This window comes from Notolepis coatsorum (genome assembly GCF_963971535.1).
Source record: "Notolepis coatsorum genome assembly, chromosome: 11".
Classification (NCBI taxonomy): Eukaryota; Metazoa; Chordata; class Actinopteri; order Aulopiformes; family Paralepididae; genus Notolepis; species Notolepis coatsorum.
The window spans coordinates 41,002,054-41,020,157 of NC_140175.1; the positions used below are offsets into that span (position 1 = coordinate 41,002,054).

The window sequence follows — 18,104 nt, forward strand, 5'->3', positions numbered from 1 at the left end:
TAAATCTATAGGCTGAATATGATTTATTATCAGCATTTTAGGTATATTATTTTACATTTCAAAAGCCCCCTCTAGAAGAACGAAGCACAAAAACATAATTCAGAATGGTATAATGGGATCTAGACTGTGAGAATTATTTCAGGAAGCGAGCTGGGATTTCTTTGCGAGGATGTGGCCATGCAGGTTATCGAGCTAACTGAACTAAACCCTGCTCTGGAGCAGGTTCAAACTTTTTGATCTGTTGCCATAGAGATTTAGACAATCGCACGTCGGGGAACGGAAAGGTCTGGTTTAAGTCAAGCTATGCTGAAAATTATCCGGCTAACTCAGTTAGCCAGATACGAGGAACAGGGCCCAGGATGAGGAGAAAAGCAATAGGCACAATGAGGCATGGAGCCAGGGGTGAAGTGTTCAAAAATAGAGCTTTACTTTCAGTAACAAAACAAGGGAGCACAGCAATGGCTGGCAAAGCGCAAAACATAAAACGATTAACTAAAAACCACAGCAGAGCTGGTAGGGAAAACAACACAATCTAACTACAAATAAAACACTAACAAAACTAGACGAACTGAACACGAAAACAAAGATGGTAGATAACAACAAAAACACTAAGGGTGGAGGCTCACGGGAGACAAGGTACAAAAACAGAGAACAGGAACATGAAGCAACAGCCAGGAACATTAGACAGCAACAGCAAACATGGACACCAAACAGAAACAATGGACCAACCAGGAGTACAGGAAACACACAGCATATATAGACAGACTAATTAGCAACATGAGACACAGCAGGGCAATCAGCAAAACGAGACACACATGGGGACAGGAACAGACTGAACACACTGGAGTAAAGGACTAAAGACAACATAAGGCCAAACATACTGGGGAACACACTAAAAAGACAGAATAACACTTAACAAAAGCACGGGAACACAGAGGGTAACAAAACCAACGGAAGGGTTAACACTATGGGGAGAAAACACATAAATACAGATATCTTGATGATATGCAAGTGAAGGAGGAGTAGTGGCAATAAATGTCCAGCAGGGGGAGGTAGCCGTCTGTGAAAAGGAGGGGGCTGTTCATGAGTCCTTGGATGGACAGGAGGGGAGGAGTAGGAGGGGGGATCGGGGCAGGAACCTCTGAATGGGGGGGGGGGGGGGGGGGGGGGGTGGACCGTAACACTACTGCTCACATAACATTGATATTTTGTCACAATCTCATATTCACAAACCAGGCCCAATAAAGACAGCAGGGAGGTCAGCTGATGATTTGATCACATCTTTATTAATTAAATTCATGTTTGCTAAATATGTTTTTCTTCAAGCCATTTTTCAGTAACACAAAATAAGAAATAATACAAAATAATACAAAAAAGGAACTTGGTAGTATCTTGTCCTTTCAGACATTACAAGAGTTGAAACGACAATAAAAAGAAACTAGCAGACAATGATATTCAAACTTTTTTTTCCTTTTAATGTTTACGGTGTACCATGTAGTAGATCAAAATTAAAACGATTTTATATATGTATATATTTATATATTTATATTGATATAGTTTAAAAAATAAAAGCGGAAATGTCTGTCTCATTAAATTCACAATAATCCTTTTAAAGTATTCACACGCAATAGCTTGATATATTTGAATATATATATGTACACATAATAAATAACAATTATATTTACATCCAAGTACACTGCCTCTCTGTCTCTACCAAGAACACAGCAGGACACAACAGAAGAACATAGCAGCAAATTTTGCCCCAAGACGGAGGGTTTGTGGGCCTCCGTCTCTCTTCCCTCACCTCTCTTTTCCAACAACACTTTATATATCAAAAAACCCATTCTCTTTAACATTCATTCTTTCCTACAACCTTCATTTCTCTCATCCTTTACTTCACGGATATCATCTACAACGACCGAACCCATGAAAAAATATATGTCAACATATACTATACACACTATGTTGTTTTGATATATTGTGTAAAAAAAAAGAAGAGCTTCCATATAGCCAAATATATTCCTAGGGATATTTGTAAATGTAGTATATATTGACATATACAATGTTTTTTCAAATAAGGGTGGGTTCCTGTTCAAACAAGTACACCACACAAAACTCCATTATCTCAAATACTCGTTCCTAAAATGCATTACTCTTCCTATAAAGACTTGTCACTCTCGACATTATTTACCATCATCACACCTGTTGGCTCAGCCGCCTCCTGCTGCTGGTTGTCTGCGTGGACACTTGGCTCAGGACAGCGGCTTCATTGACCAACCTTTATGCTTAGGTTATCATTTACTATGAATCACTAACATTCTCTGCTTTTTCTTCACTTTTATAGAAATATCAATAGAGATCAAAAAGCATCTAGAACGTCAACAAATTACAAGCTGCTTTAATCTTTTGCCTACACGGTTTTGAAATGAAGACAATTTTAAAAGAAGAAAATATTTGAAAAAGAAAAAAAAGCAGGTCAATTGCAGGAATTCCTCATCCTCGATTGAGCCATTTTGTGTCAGCTGTTCGCCACCTAGTGGTCATCCTCAGTCACTGCAGCTACGGAGAACCCTTTGCATCACTGGAGATGGAGGAAGCAGGAGCTTCTGAACCCCTCCACAAATACAATGAGCTGTCAGTCAAACTATTTCAGAGTTTTGACTGGTCCACATGAATGATTCTCTTACAGTATCCCTCCTTCTAGCTCTAGGATTCAGAAGCTTTGTTTCCTCCTCCTCAAACAAGCATTTTCCAGAGGTACAACTTGAACTAATAGCTTAGGCCCGAAAAAACATTGTTCCCTTATAAACAACTCCTGGTGTACTAGCCTTTTGGTTTGGTTTCCTTAGTACCAATAAAGCCACAAGGGAGGGGGTGTTGTAGATTGATTTCCTCCCTGTCTACCTGAATATATATATATTCTTTCCTCCTCTGTGCCACGTCTTCATATTAACCATATGCAGAACTGGCCCTGGACCAGTTATTAAGGGCAAATCTTAACCCCTCACACACAATATGTCATTCCACACCACAGATCACACATTTTACCCTCATGACCCTCTGGCTGCACTCACTGACGCTATGCCATCTGTATGTTGAATTCAAATTTGTTATATAATCCTGTTTGTTATCACAGCCCACTTTGAACAACCTCATTCATCACTGTGGGCTTCAATATAAAATAAGGACCAAAAGATCAATAGGGCACAATCAACTGGCTTCTACATAGGGACATGAGGGACATCTTTAGATACCAAAATGTTAAAACTTTTGTACTCCGTTTTATCCCAACAATCCTTTGCACCTCAGCCGTTCTCCGTAGTGCAGTACGTCCTAGGACCACCCCAGGGAAGCAACATGTATTTACTATGGAACTGAACTAACGTTGTTGTTGTTGTTACACATTTTAAGTGTGTTAAGGTAACATTATTGAAGAGTCAAATATGATAAGAACTGCAGTTTTGTCTGGAGGGCTACGGTCAGAATCTAGATCTCAGTGGACTCTATCCTCTCCAGGCGAGTGGAGACAGGCCAAGGAGGGGCCAGCTGGTGGAGGGCGGGGGGCTTCTTCTCCTCAGCCACGGGGGTCGGGGAGAGGGACAGGGAGAGGGTGAGCAAGGGCGTGGTGGGGGCAGGGAGAGCGACGGGGGCCAGAGCCAGAGACGAGGAGATGGGCGAGGGGGTGGTGGTAGTGGTAGTGGTAGTGGTGGTGGTAGTGGTGGCGGCGGTCGAGGAGGTGACCTTGCCCCCTAGCTGGCCCACGCGGAGCTCCAAGGCCTGGTTCTTTTGCAGAGTCTCCACGTAGCTCAACTGAAGCTGGGCCTGATACTTGAGCACCCGCTCCTTCTCGTCCATCCATGTGTGGCGCTCCTTGTTGAAGTTAAGTGCCTGCCGCTCGCGCTGCTGCCGCTCTAAGCGCAGCTCCCCTTGGAGGCGCTCCAGCTGCCTGCGCAGGTCCCCCGCTTGCTCCCACTGAGCCTCCTGACGCAGATGGGCCTCCTGACGCAGGTGAGCCTCTTGGCGTTGGTGAGCCTCTTGGCGTTGGTGGGCCTCCTGGCGCATGTGAGCCTCTTGGCGTTGGTGGGCCTCCTGATGCTGGTGGGCCTCCTGACGTTGGACTTTAGCTTCATCGCTCTGCAGGCTCAGCATGGCATCAGGAGGAGGCACAGGAGGTGGAGGCAAGGTGGGATAGGTGAAAGCAGAAGCCTCGGGTGGGCTGTGGGGGGAAGGCAAACCCCCCCTGGTCCTCGATGCTCCCCTACTCCCTCCACCACAGGCCTCAACACCCCCACGTCCTGCGCTCAAAGTGAGCTCACCCAGGGCCCGCTTCAAGCCCACTACTTCAGCCTCAAACACTCCCAGCTTGTCCCTTAGTAGAGAGACCTGGTGACACAGAGGGGGGGGGGGGGTGAAAAGACAATAACACCAAATGTTAACAAATAGATCATATGATTTGTATGATTGTCTACATGCAGCAAGAGCAAAACAAAGCTTACAAGGATATAGATAAAGAGAACAATGGTGGAACAAGGTAGAATTCCAAACATGACATGACATCAGCCAGACTCTCAGTCAAACCAAGCCCCACCTCGGTCAGTGTCTTCTGCAGTTCTCCCTCGCATCTCTCCAGCTCCAGGCTCTTGGAGCTGTAGGAGTCCTTGAGGCCCAGCATAACCTCCTCGCGCTCCCTCAGCTGGGCGTTGAGCTCCTTGAGCTGGCCCCTCAAGGCCACCATCTCCCCGGCCCGCTGGGTCACCTCCGCTTGGCTCTCCCTCAGCTGCTGCTTCAGCAAGGAGATCTCCCCGGCCTTCTGGCACACCTGGAGGAGGAGGAGAAGAGGAGCAAAGAGACACGCAGGGTGAGGATGGCAGAGGGAGGAGTGGCGAAGAGGAATGGGGAAGAGAGTTTGAGTCACCAACCAAAACTGTTTTCAAAAACATTCAAAATATTTATGCCATTCTATTATAAAATTGCATCAGCCTCCAACTAACATTTGTTGGAAATGCTGGTGCAAGTCAAAAGTGAAAAAATAATTCCCTTAAAGGAACAAGCCAACATTATGGGAAATGTGCATACCATCTTCTCCAGAGTCAGACAAGAAGATAGATACCAATTTCCTCTCTGTGCATTCAGTAGAAATATATCTGGCTGCAAACTAGCCTAGCTTAGCACAAATTAATGGAAGAGGATATGGACCAGCTAGCCTAGCTTAAAACTCCGGGAGGGTGTTTTTGGCCAACAGCCAGGCTAGCTGGTCCATATCCTCTTCCATTCATTTGTGCTAAGCTAGGCTAGTTTGCAGCCGGATAGCTTTACTGAACGCAAAGTTACTAAGCGTTATTAAGTTACTAATGTTGGCGTGTTCCTTTAAAACCCTTCCAAGCAGCTCTGTTATCTATTCTTACATACATTATTTTCTAGATGGAAGAAACTACGACTCTTCACCATCTCTATGAGTCACCACCATCTCAATCTCAATCACATCGTACCACACCAGCTCTTACCTCCCACTTGGTCTCCTCCAGGCGGGGCAAGATGTCGGCCTGCTCCTTTCTGTAGTCCAGACACTTCCTCTCCAGCTCCTCTCTTTGGGCCAGCAGGGCAGCCATCTCCTCCTGCAACCTCCTCTTGTCCTGGGACAGACGTGTGATCTGGGCCTGTAGAGCGCTCTGGGAGCGCTGGGCACGGCGTGTCACCTGCAATGATGGGAATAACGGCGTTATGAATAACGGCGTTATATAAATAACGGCGTTACTTTTTTCAGTAACGAGTAAGATTACTCTTCCAATCTTAATAACGCCGTTACCGTTACTGCCAAAAAATGCAGCGCGTTACTATGATTGAAGCAGGTTTTTTTCATCAGACCAACTAGATCTCTGCGCCGAGAGGCAATACTTTTTTTTATCTGTTCTTCCTTGGTTAGTGGGCAGTGCGCGAGACAAGCGCATACATGCTGACGATTGGCTGAGGTTGAGTACAATTTCATGGTAAGCCAATCAGAGGTAGAGTTGGGCGGGTGTTCGAAAGCATGCATAGTCGGACACACAACGACAACACAAGCGAGTCAGTCAACGAGAGGCCGCGAGTCCGTATACGTTTTGATTGTTTGTTTGGCGAGCCCAAATAATCCAAAAGGAATCCAACGAACAACACAAGCGACGAGACGGGTCCATGAGCGTTTTTTGTTCGCGCTTAGTCTTGTGTTTGTTGTGTTGCAGCGCAGGGCACTACAGTAGTGGAGGCTCTACTGCTGACAGCCTTATCAACATAGTGCTGCACTTCCTGGTTTAATAGCACAGTCTTCAGGTGCTCAGAGAGAGAGAGAGAACTAGAGAGATACAGACAACACATCTGAATTCACCAAAGTATTCAGAATTTCCAACGTGACCAAATCAAAAGTCACAGTCAGTTCTAAGCTCTGACATTGATCACCTGCTGCAGACGTGAGGCGTAGTTCTGACGCAGTTCGTCCATTTGGCGCTCCCATACACGCTGTTTCTCCTCAAACACCTGGACGATGGCCGCCTCACTCTGGTCCAGGTTACGACGCATGTTCAGCACCTTAGGAAGTGGGAAAATAGGAATAAAACCATATACAATCTGGTAAATTACTCTATTCAAATAGTAAAAATGTACAGTACATACTGGTCATTCCAGGATTCGGGGTAGGCCTATATTTTGAGTCTATAAAAAGTTGTATTTTCTTTTTCATTGAATTGATTATATTTTCATTGCTCAGCTTGTTAATTTTGTTGATTTTGGGGGGGAATCCATGCACTAACATGACAATATGTCAACTCTGTTACAGAAGAATTGGGGCACATATGCACACTATAACATATAATACGCTACCCCTATTATTCAAATATATAGTTTAACCAGATGGAGACATTTAGTTTTAGACTAAAACAAGGTTTGCGAAGGTAGTATATATTTGTCCTTAGTAAATGCATAAAAATTGTGTAGCCAACATTCTTTGACATTTTGCTAAGAATATTAATTATGACTTGAGCTGAGAATCGAAATTCAATACTTTTATGGTCTCGATCGGATTGCGTCATTACTATAGAGTCGAAAAATGCTGTGTCATTGAATACCAAGTCATTTATCTCATCAGCGTCAGTGAGCCAATAAGTTCTTCTGTTCAATCAATCCAAAATATAACAAAGCTTCCGGTTAATCGCCAACCGCCTCCACTCACGTCAAAATAAATGAATATACTTTTATGAACTGAAACCTTAGAGACCTTCAGGGGGGAAAAAAGAGAAAAAGGCGGTATTTCACGCAGCGAAGAGACCATAAGTTTAATGTGCAAGGTTATTGTTTAAAATTGATCTAAAAGGATGATCTGTCAGATTTAGTAGATGACACTAAAAGGGAAAAAGCAGAAATCTCTAGTCTATGTTTTTTTCTTCCAGTCTGGAAAGGTTGGAGTCAAAATACCCAACCAGTCACAGTCAGCTGGGGATGTCTGTGAGGAACAGCATGTGGCGATTAACCAGTTTCACAACTGTAAGCATTTTAGGAACTACAGTGTACACTATGTCTACGTATCCTATAAGCTCAGCTGTTGAATTTATCCTTGTATTTGTTTAGTTTTTTATCCACTTTTTCTCCTTATTTTCAGACTATGCCCCCCACTGGTCGGTTGTAGGGAGGATAGAAGCCTTGCATCACATGTCCCCTCCGGTACACAAGGAGGCAGCCTGTCACATCTTTTCACCTGCCAGCACGGACTCTCATTGGCGAGGTGTAATTCATGGGAGGCTCACACTACCCCCGCCACTTCCTGTCTCTGCTGTGCAGGCATCCCCCAACCGACCTGTAGGAGTCGATGTCCACAACGTCCAAATTACCACCCATCGACTTCCACCTGCTGGCTCTGCCAATTGAGCCAGTATGACGGCCAGCCCAAGCCGGAGGCAATGCTGACACCCGGATTCGAGACCGGAGTCACTTTCATTGGTGACGAGCGCAATCTCCGCTGCGCCACCCAGCCGCCCAGTTAGCCTTGTATTTGTGTGATATTGCGTCTATCAAGACTTGTGCCCAAGTCATTGTTTGCGTGTTCCAGTTAGCGTTAACATTAGTGAACTGCAGAGAGGAGAACATGACAGAAGGAAATGTTAAACTGGTAAGAGGTTAAATATACTGTAAAATTGGCACTTTTAGAATCAACGTATGTACTCAGAGTTGGGCTTTCATGTGCCAAAGTCAATGAAGCAGTTACAGGTGTATTGCCTATTGCACATCCATCAGTTGCTTTACGTTTCACAAAAATGAAACGAATCAAATAAAAAATATTCCAACATTCCATCCATCAAGAGGTCTTGTTGTTGTTGTCTGTTTGCCTTTTGGTGTGCAACTCATTTAGTCTACTAAAGCTGGTTAAGATAGTTCATCAGTAAATACATATTCTAAAATCATTAAAACTGTCATGCATTTTTATTAATTTAGACAGGACCAAAATAAAAGTGAAAAATACTGTGTGCCAAACATGCAGAAAATCAACTCACTTTGCTTTGATTTCTGACACAATACATGGTTCTTTGTATCATAGTTTAGTATTGGGGAAAGTCTCAGATACTGATATTCTGTTTTGGGCAGTAATGGTATTGGTGTATCCCTAGTAAATTATGTAGTTTAATACAAATAATAAATGGTTAATCCTGAAGATGTGAAAGGTACCCTGAATTCTAGAATAACCCATATACAATATAATATAATATGTTACGTTCCACCCGGTCCTGCCTCACAGCCCCCACCTTTCCATGGATTTCCTCCACCTGCTGGACAATTCTTGTCATTGCCCCTTGAACTTTGTGTACATTTGTGTCTGGTCAAACTGTCTGTGTTTATGAGTGTTCTCCCCATCCTGGTGTCTATCCCAGTGTACCTGTTGCCCCTTGTTTTCTCTTGTCTGGTATAGCTTGTGATTATTGTCTTTAGTGTTTTGTCCCCAGTGTGTTTTGTGTTATTCAGTCTTTTACCCCAGTTTGTTCAGTCTGTTCCATCCGAGGTGTGTCTTGTTCCCAATCATCCTCATGTCTTAATTAGTCTGTGTATTTAAGTGTTGTCTGCCCTGCCTTCCTTGTCGGGTCATTGCTCCTGTTTCGCTGTTCCTGTCTTGACACCTGTTCCTTGGATGTTCCTGGGATTTCGTAGTGTAGTGTTATTTAGATTGTCAGCCGTTCGCTGAACACTACCGTGAGTAGCCTTGTAATTCATTGTGTGGGCATTATCGCTCCCGTCTTGGAGGATAAGCTCATTGCCGTTATTAGTTTTGACCTCGCTTGCATTATTGTGTGTGTTTACTGTTATGTGCTTATGTAGCACCGTCGTCCGACGTCTTTTATTTATTTATTTTTGCTTAGTTTTGGAGACTGTCTTCTCTTTGTTTTCCCCGTTTTATCGTATAGTTCAGTTTATGCGATAACATGTTTTGAAGACTGTGTCTTACCTTTGTTTTCCCTATTTTGGAGATGAGCGTAGTCTCCCGTTTTCCCTGTGCGTCGCTATCTGCGTTTATGCCTTTTGCCCTCAAACAATAAATGAACAGTCCATTGTTTGAGAACCAACACCTGCCTCCTGTCTATCCTCTGCCTGTCTGCGTTTGGGTTCTACATCCTATAACCCCACCATGCTGTCCAAATGTACCCATTCTAACAATAATATGGATCTTTATTAATCCCCTTGAGGAAATGCAAGGGTCATAGCAGCACAGGGGAGCGGGAGGGGAGGTACAGGCAGGGTAATAGGTAATATGTAAAATAAAAGAATAGAAATATAAGAATTGTGGTAGATAATAAAGAACAGTGGGGCGACAGTGGCTCAGGAGGTAGAGCAGTCGTCTGGCAATTCGGAGGTTCCCGGTTCGATTCCCGCTCCTCCCGGGCAGCGTGTCGATGTGTCCTTGAGCAAGACACTTAACCCCTAATTGCTCCCGATGAGCAGGTTGGCACCTTGCATGGTTGCCTCCGCTGTCGGTGTGTGAATGTGTGAGTGAATGGGTAAAATGTGAGTAACAAATTGTAAAGCGCTTTGGATAAAAGCGCTATATAAAAAAAAGCAGCCAGAACAAGATAAAATATGAAATAAAAATAAAGATACCGTTTTTTTTCTGCTGGACAGGTGATACACATATGTATACTCAATATATCAATAATAACACAATGCACATATGTACAGCTCCCCCCTCCTGGTATAATATACAGATTATATCCTAAGTCAACCCCATGTACAAATATATATAGCCTATATGTGCAATACTCCGTACAGAGTCTTAGTCTACCCTGGTATAAATAAAGAGAAAAAAAAAGTAAATCACTATCATTGGCCGATACTGATATGTTTGCCGACATAGCTGTCCAATAGCCCCAAACCAATGGTCAAAGTGTATTACTGTTAATTACTGTTAAGTAAAATCAATGGATCAGATCGGTTCTCTATGAGAGCATAGGACTCAGAACCGTTATCGATACTGAGAGAGCATAGAACTCAGAACCGTTATTGATACTGAGAGAGCATAGGACTGAGAACCGTTATTGATACTGAGAGAGCATAGGACTGAGAACCGTTATTGATACTGAGAGCATAGGACTGAGAACCGTTATTGATACTGAGAGAGCATAGGACTGAGAACTGTTATTGATACTGAGAGAGCATAGGACTCAGAACCATTATCCATACTGAGAGAGCATAAGACTCAGAACCACATAGAGCGCTCAGCCGCGGCACGGCCGACCCGGGTTCGATTCCCAAACCCGTCGTTATTTGCCGAATGTCTCCCCCCACTCTGTCTCCTATTCCTCCTCTCTCTCTCTCTACTGGACTGCCCAGTAGAAAAAAGCGATAAAAAAAAAAAACATTATACTCTGACCTATACGCTTTATTGCAGTCTAACTACAATGGACAAACGAACACACAACGGAAGATAGTTAAAAAATAAATAAACTCTATACTTAGACAGCGCTCCAAGTTTTTAATACACAGGACGAGACAAAATTATTACTTCCATGGTTCTAGACCCAGCCATTTACTAGCAATGAGAATCCGAGCGAGCGATACATTTTTGGATATTCCCTCAATCAGGACACAACAAGGAGCAGTAACAACGGATTCAAAAAAGATGAATGATACTTTTAGGGTTTTATTCACGCCCCCCCCTCCTGTTAAATCAGAGAATAAGAAAAAAAAACTTTTTTGTTTTTTGTTTTATAGCCCTATAAATAATATAAACATGTTTAAAATGAATAATATTTACTCATTTTAAGTATGTTTGTGTTTCCAATGCACAATATAACGTTAATATATAAATAAAAAATACTCGTTTTCCTGAACAGGAAGTGACCCCTTTTTCTTTTTTTTTTTGTATTTCTCTGCCCGGGCTAGACTCAATAGCGATCTGAGTGCGCGTCACAGTTTGATCGCTGTATCCCTCGCAGCCAATCAGTGCGTAACGCGTTGTGCGTTGAAATATGACTATTATGTTGGAATCCGGGCGCGATTTGAAGCGGTCTAGGCAGCAGCGTCAAGAATTTCTGTAGCCGCATTTTGCGGAGACGCTCTCTGATTGGCCGATGTCAGTTTTTTTTGCAGGTAGTTTGCAGTCTGTTCGACGCGGAAATGGACAAAGAAATCAAACTACTTGTTGTGTGGTGCTAACTGCTAACAGCTAACAAGCTATATGGCAGTCTGGACAGTGGACTGGATATACATCATCAACAGCGGATTATACACTTTATCAAGCCCTCCGGCTTGATATACATCAACAGTCTGGGGAGTCGGGACAACAGTGAGTGGACCACGTAAACAGTGAGTTAATTCTCTCTCTCTCTCTCGCTCTCTCTCTCTCTCTCTCTCTCTCTCGCTCTCTCTCGCTCTCTCTCTCTCTCGCTCTCTCTCTCTCTCTCTCTCTCTCTCTCTCTCTAATTTCGCCACGGGTAGAGCATAACCACTCAGACAATGAATGGTAACTTGTTTAAAATGACAATATATACATATGTGTTTCTTATTGAATCGATCTGAGAGAGAGAGAGAGAGGGAGAGAGAGAGAGAGAGAGAGAGGGAGAGAGAGGGAGAGAGAGAGAGAGCGAGAGAGAGAGAGAGAGAGAGAGAGAGAGAGCTGTGCGTGTTTGTGTTGGGCTATTGGAAACGTGGTTGCATTTGACTGACTGTGATCATATATTGATCGATGGCAATGGTGATAATATTCGCCAATGCGTGCCTTGTACATGTTTGCAAAATGTTTGGTATAGCGCCCCTAGTGGCGAAGCATCCAGCAGCCGCCACTGGTGGTGGCAGAGAGTGGATTAAGATCAGAATAATCTCTGGCAGATAAAGGGTTAACATAACAGACCGACAGTAAGTTTGGGGGAACTAATGGGATAACTGGGGATGTTGTTTGGTCCTGACAAGAGTCTCAAAGCAACTCTGAGGTCATGCTCAATGTCCAATCTGTTCCTCTTGAGAGAAAACGGTGCTTTTTCAATGTATGTGATGTATAGATTGGGGGGACCACAGCTAAAACGGTGATTGAAATGTGCATGGAAGACGGTGATATTGACGGTGGTGGAACCAGTGGTTTCACAGGCACAGGCCGCGTCAGCGAGGGTTTTGTTATGAATTCCTTGGAAGAACATCTGAGATTAGAGTGTACTGTCTCCCAGGGCAGGAGGGAGAGAGGTTCATCTTAATGAAACGTGAGTTTATTAGTGTTAAAGGTTATGCAGTTGTCATGACAACACGTCGCATGACAACCAGAAGGCGGGGCCGTCGTTGCGACGACGAACATCTATGAGTCGAATGGTGTTTCCGGGTGTAAGGCAGACTAGGAGCTGACCAAGAGCGAGTAGGACTGAGATCACACAGAGACTCTCTCTCCTCTTATCACGAGAGAGGGGGGGGGGGGGGGGGGGGAAGAATGCCACAACATCATTAGCTTCGGCTAACACGAGGAGGGTTCAGGCTAACGACTAGGCCTGACCACTATTGGACTGAATAACAAAAGGACAATCTGAACACACCGAGAGATCATTAGAATAGACTCTTCAAGGACGATACAATTTGATAACATCTGATAACATCTGATTATGAGGTTCTGTTTATAGCAATAAACAACGCTTTTCCTCATAAGGTATCTCACGGTGTCGAAGTGTCGAATTCTTACGGAGGTGGAGAAGTATTATGGTTTACGGATTGCACTAACGGGGGGAGATAAGGATCTTATCTACCAGTATCGGAGACCATTAAAAGTACACAACGCAGAGGAATTGGATGGAGGGCCAAACAGACGAAGACGTGATACTGGCCAGTTTGATCAGAATCTTACAGTTGGTGCCGTGACCCGGATTTGCAAGAGATTAAAACAACGGGAACAGTTGGTTGTTGATGACAGCCGGATTTGCAAGAGATAAGAACAACGGATAAAGACTTTTTCAATAATGGGGCGACAGTGGACAACAGTCATCAATGTGTGGGAGAATCATGATCGAAGCAAGGCCGGCCAGCCCTGGGAGAGAGCGGCGAGTCGAGCGGTCAGGAGGCGAACCAGCGCTGTAGGGGAAACAGCGCTCCGATCAAAAATGTGAGTTCACTGTGCACACGGTTGTTTTGATCTTTTAAGCCAAATAAAAACGAACGAAGATAGTGCATCCGTAAATAAGTAGCGACAGAGAAGCCAGCTGTAATAATATGAGCAGAGAGCCATGGTGAAAATCGAGGGTGTTATCTACAGAGAATGAAAAGCAAACGAGGCAGGCTGCACAGTTTTGGTTGGGAGTGTAAATGCAGGAGGAGAAAGGGGGGGGGGGTGCTGAACCAGACTGAAATCTGTTATGGCGGGATTGTTATGACAAGACTGTCGCCTGAGACGGCCCACCTTAAACTGGTCGCTGTGGTCTCAAGACGGCCGGAATTTGTCGTAGCGGGAGGAAAGTCGATCGGGTGTTTACCTTAAACTGTGTATTATGTCCGATAAGCAAGAGTTTAGTCCGGGAGAAGCGTCCCCTGATAGGAAAGAGAGGAAAACACCGGTGTTTTTAGGCCTTGGAAGGAAGGGCAGCGTTCGTTTGTTGAGAGAGTAGCCATTTGCACCGAGTTAAAATGGCCGCAGAGCCACGAGGGGTTTAGAATCAGGAAATGACACGTCAACTAAACCACCATAGAGGAGGAGTAGGTCGCCACCTAGTGGTGGAGGGGGGGTAGTGCTGGGGAGTTTTCATTACCCATAGGGGAATATTTAGCACAGAGAGTGGATTATTATTATAATAATAATATTAGATATAGAGTTTAAGCATACAATGGATTAAATAAGAATTGCACAGACAGAGGAGGTGCAGTTATTTGAATGGGTTAATTATGGAATAAAGAGGGAAGTCCAGTGGGGCCTTCTCACACCTAATAAATAGGCAGAGTCTTGAGGGGACACGTCACCAGAAAGAACTGGCGCGCGCTGGGGGTCACCCATGGGACAAACGTAGAGCGCCGAGTGGGTATCGTTTAGCTGCTGGTGTCACGCCGGAAGACAACAAAACAGGGAACAGCCCTGTAGGATTAGATATGGGTGTGGAGAAGGTGGTAGACTAATAGCAAAACAAGGGAAGTCGAATGGACAGACGACTGCCGGTGTTGTGTTTCTGCTTTCAAAGGGGGGAGACACCGACAGCGATGGAGATGACCAGGAGATGACCAGGAGACAGACTGGAGGAGGAGGAAGCCGCAGGGGCCAGGCACCGACGCCTGGTACACAGATCATCCACGACGAGAGGGAGGAGACGGCGGCGGTGGAGGAGCAGATGTGGAGAGGACAGCCAGAGACACTGAGCAGGAGCAGACCAGGGGAGACATTTTTGCCTAGGGGACCGCGCCCTGGAGGGGGGACCAGCTCAGGAAAGGAGCCGTCACTGAAAGGGGCCCTTGCCCTAGAAGACGGGACCGGCCCAAGATGGGAGGTGTACTGTAAGAGGGAAGGGAGCGCTCTGATTTGGACGTGGGGTGTACCTAATAGGGGGGCCGAAGGGTTTAGGTGTGTCTTTTGAAAAGTTGCAATCTGTGTTTTTCTCTGTCTCTCTCTCTCTCTCTCCTCCATGACCGTTGTCTATCCTTTCTGGTTTGGGTGTGATGCGGGTAATGGAAAACAATAAGGCAAAACAGCAGACGGCGGGGCCCTAATTGTTATGAGTCCATTTTTGGGTATAATTAATTGAAAAACCAAGTAGTCTGTTGATTCTGAAAGTTGATTGAGAATCAAAGGGGGGAATGAGAGAAAACGGTGCTTTTTCAATGTATGTGATGTATAGATTGGGGGGACCACAGCTAAAACGGTGATTGAAATGTGCATGGAAGACGGTGATATTGACGGTGGTGGAACCAGTGGTTTCACAGGCACAGGCCGCGTCAGCGAAGGTTTTGTTATGAATTCCTTGGAAGAACATCTGAGATTAGAGTGTACTGTCTCCCAGGGCAGGAGGGAGAGAGGTTCATCTTAATGAAACGTGAGTTTATTAGTGTTAAAGGTTATGCAGTTGTCATGACAACACGTCGCATGACAACCAGAAGGCGGGGCCGTCGTTGCGACGACGAACATCTATGAGTCGAACGGTGTTTCCGGGTGTAAGGCAGACTAGGAGCTGACCAAGAGCGAGTAGGACTGAGATCACACAGAGACTCTCTCTCCTCTTATCACGAGAGAGGGGGGGGGGGGGGGGGGGGAGGAAGAATGCCACGACATCATTAGCTTCGGCTAACACGAGGAGGGTTCAGGCTAACGACTAGGCCTGACCACTATTGGACTGAATAACAAAAGGACAATCTGAACACACCGAGAGATCATTAGAATAGACTCTTCAAGGACGGTACAATTTGATAACATCTGATAACATCTGATTATGAGGTTCTGTTTATAGCAATAAACAACGCTTTTCCTCATAAGGTATCTCACGGTGTCGAAGTGTCGAATTCTTACGGAGGTGGAGAAGTATTATGGTTTACGGATTGCACTAACGGGGGGAGATAAGGATCTTATCTACCAGTATCGGAGACGTCAGGACCATTAAAAGTACACAACGCAGAGGAATTGGATGGAGGGCCAAACAGACGAAGACGTGATACTGGCCAGTTTGATCAGAATCTTACACTCTGCTCTGTCTTCAGCTGGACCAGAACTGAGAAGCCACTTTCACAAAGATAGGTAGTGCAAAAAATAAAATAAAAAATAAAAAATTATACTTATTTTTTTATTTTTTATATATAATTGTTTTTCGATTAGTCGACTAATCGAAAAAATAATCGACAGATTAGTCGACTACCAAAATAGTCATTAGTTGCAGCCCTAGTACCGGTATCGATTCACAGGTACCAGTACCGGTATCGGTTCAAATGTGAACGGTACCCAACCCTAACTATCAGGCTTCAAAATGAATTGGCCCAAATCAGCTTGTTTACCTCTGAATTAATTGGCCAAAGCGGTGCAACTACCGGCCGACATCCCCATAGTTGAACACTTTAAATACCTAGGCATCGAGATTTTCCCCACCCTAAATCAGACAACTAGATATAATTTTACAGGCACTTATAACAAAATACTCCAGGATCTAAGTAGATGGTCGAACCTTCTCAACTCATTACAAGCCTGAGCATTCATAGTTAAAATGAACGTACTACCCAGTGAAGGAAATCGATGATTTGCATTTGGTTTATAACCTATATAGATATTAGTTTTAAGAGGACAGTATTGAGTGGTATGTGTGTTCAAGTTAGACTGGGAAGCCAGTTCTAATAGAGCCCTATGGGCTCCGAGGTCATCAGCAGGTTTGTAACCAAAACACTGATAAGCACTGAGAGCAGGCAGGTTTGGTCAGAGAGAACTATGGGGAGAGTTTGACATCGATAGAACGGACGTTTAGTGTGCTAAAGGTAAAGAGCCATTGCCATGGCAGCGTGTCACGTAGTAACGAGAAGAGGGGGTGGGCCTGTTGCTATGGGGAGAACGTTATGAGCCATGGGTTCCTTCCGGGGACGTACATTATCTCACACCTAGGAAGCTGTGCGCTATGGGGTTGGTGGCCGACTCTCATGCGCTCTGAGGGCCATTGGCACTTATATGCACATGTTTTGGGAATGCCTACCGGTAGCAAATTTTTGGAAATATATAACAACTAAACTTTCAAACATAATGTAACCTGACTGTTCTGAAGGATCAGATTAAACCGAATATATATATTTATTTATATATATATATTTAATTGTATTTGTATATCCCCTGATATCCCTTGTATATTCCTTGTACAATATGCATTGAATATCCCTTCTAGTCTACTGAACATCCCATAATAGTCTCCATTCTACCATTGGACGAGACCTTGGTGCCAGGTCGCCATACCCCTCAGACCAGGTTCAATCGTACCGCTCAACATGTATGGACAAGTCCTAGTTCCGCGTAGGAATATGTCTACCGCACCACTAATGGTACTATTTGTTCATAGTGCGTATATATACTGCGCTATTAAAGTAGAGCTTTCTTTTAGTCCAGTTCCTTACCCTCCAACAGAGTGACAGACGCAAAAGCCTCCCCGCGAACCACGTGTGGGCAGTAAGGCCAATTCGGCCCAGTATCGGCATTGAGACATCGTGTATATTAATATTTGAATAGTCATATTTGGCACTATATCGTCGAGTTGGACGTATTCTATTAAGCTAATAATAGTCTATTCATATGTAGTGCCTCGTGCGGTAAGAGTTCTATAGTAATCAGCACCCCCATCGTTTCGGGCATCAGCTGGACGCTTATCCAGGGTGGTTGACCCCACGTGAAGCTGCACCCGAGGAGCTCCAGGCCAAAGAGCGAGTGGACCTGTATATTGGATTATTCTACCGACGACGGCTAGCCTTCCCCGGCTTGGATTATGCTTTGAGTACTTTGATTATTCTATGGATAAAGGCCAACACTGCGGTGTGTTGGAAATACCCCCCCCGGAGAGGACGACAGGTGAGAAGACGCTCTACACGACGAGGTCGCCTCACGTCTCTCCATCGTGGACCGGAGGACGCCGGCCACAGAGAGTCCAACTGCTTTCATCTGTGGATCGAGGATCGCTGGGCACCGG

General features: G+C 44.6%; 1 protein-coding gene across 1 annotated transcript in view; it reads right to left on the bottom strand.

The window, feature by feature from the left end:
* Window positions 1-3,486: 3,486 nt before the first annotated feature.
* Window positions 3,487-18,104, bottom strand: part of lzts3a (leucine zipper, putative tumor suppressor family member 3a) — a gene marked incomplete at both ends in the record, with an annotated part of 34,419 nt that continues 19,801 nt past the window's right edge. The window contains 5 exons of the mRNA XM_084325448.1: window positions 3,487-3,963; window positions 4,105-4,383; window positions 4,589-4,819; window positions 5,505-5,696; window positions 6,433-6,561. Of these exons, the coding sequence (XP_084181574.1) occupies window positions 3,487-3,963; window positions 4,105-4,383; window positions 4,589-4,819; window positions 5,505-5,696; window positions 6,433-6,561 (1,308 nt within the window). The remainder of the gene's footprint in view (window positions 3,964-4,104; window positions 4,384-4,588; window positions 4,820-5,504; window positions 5,697-6,432; window positions 6,562-18,104) is intronic.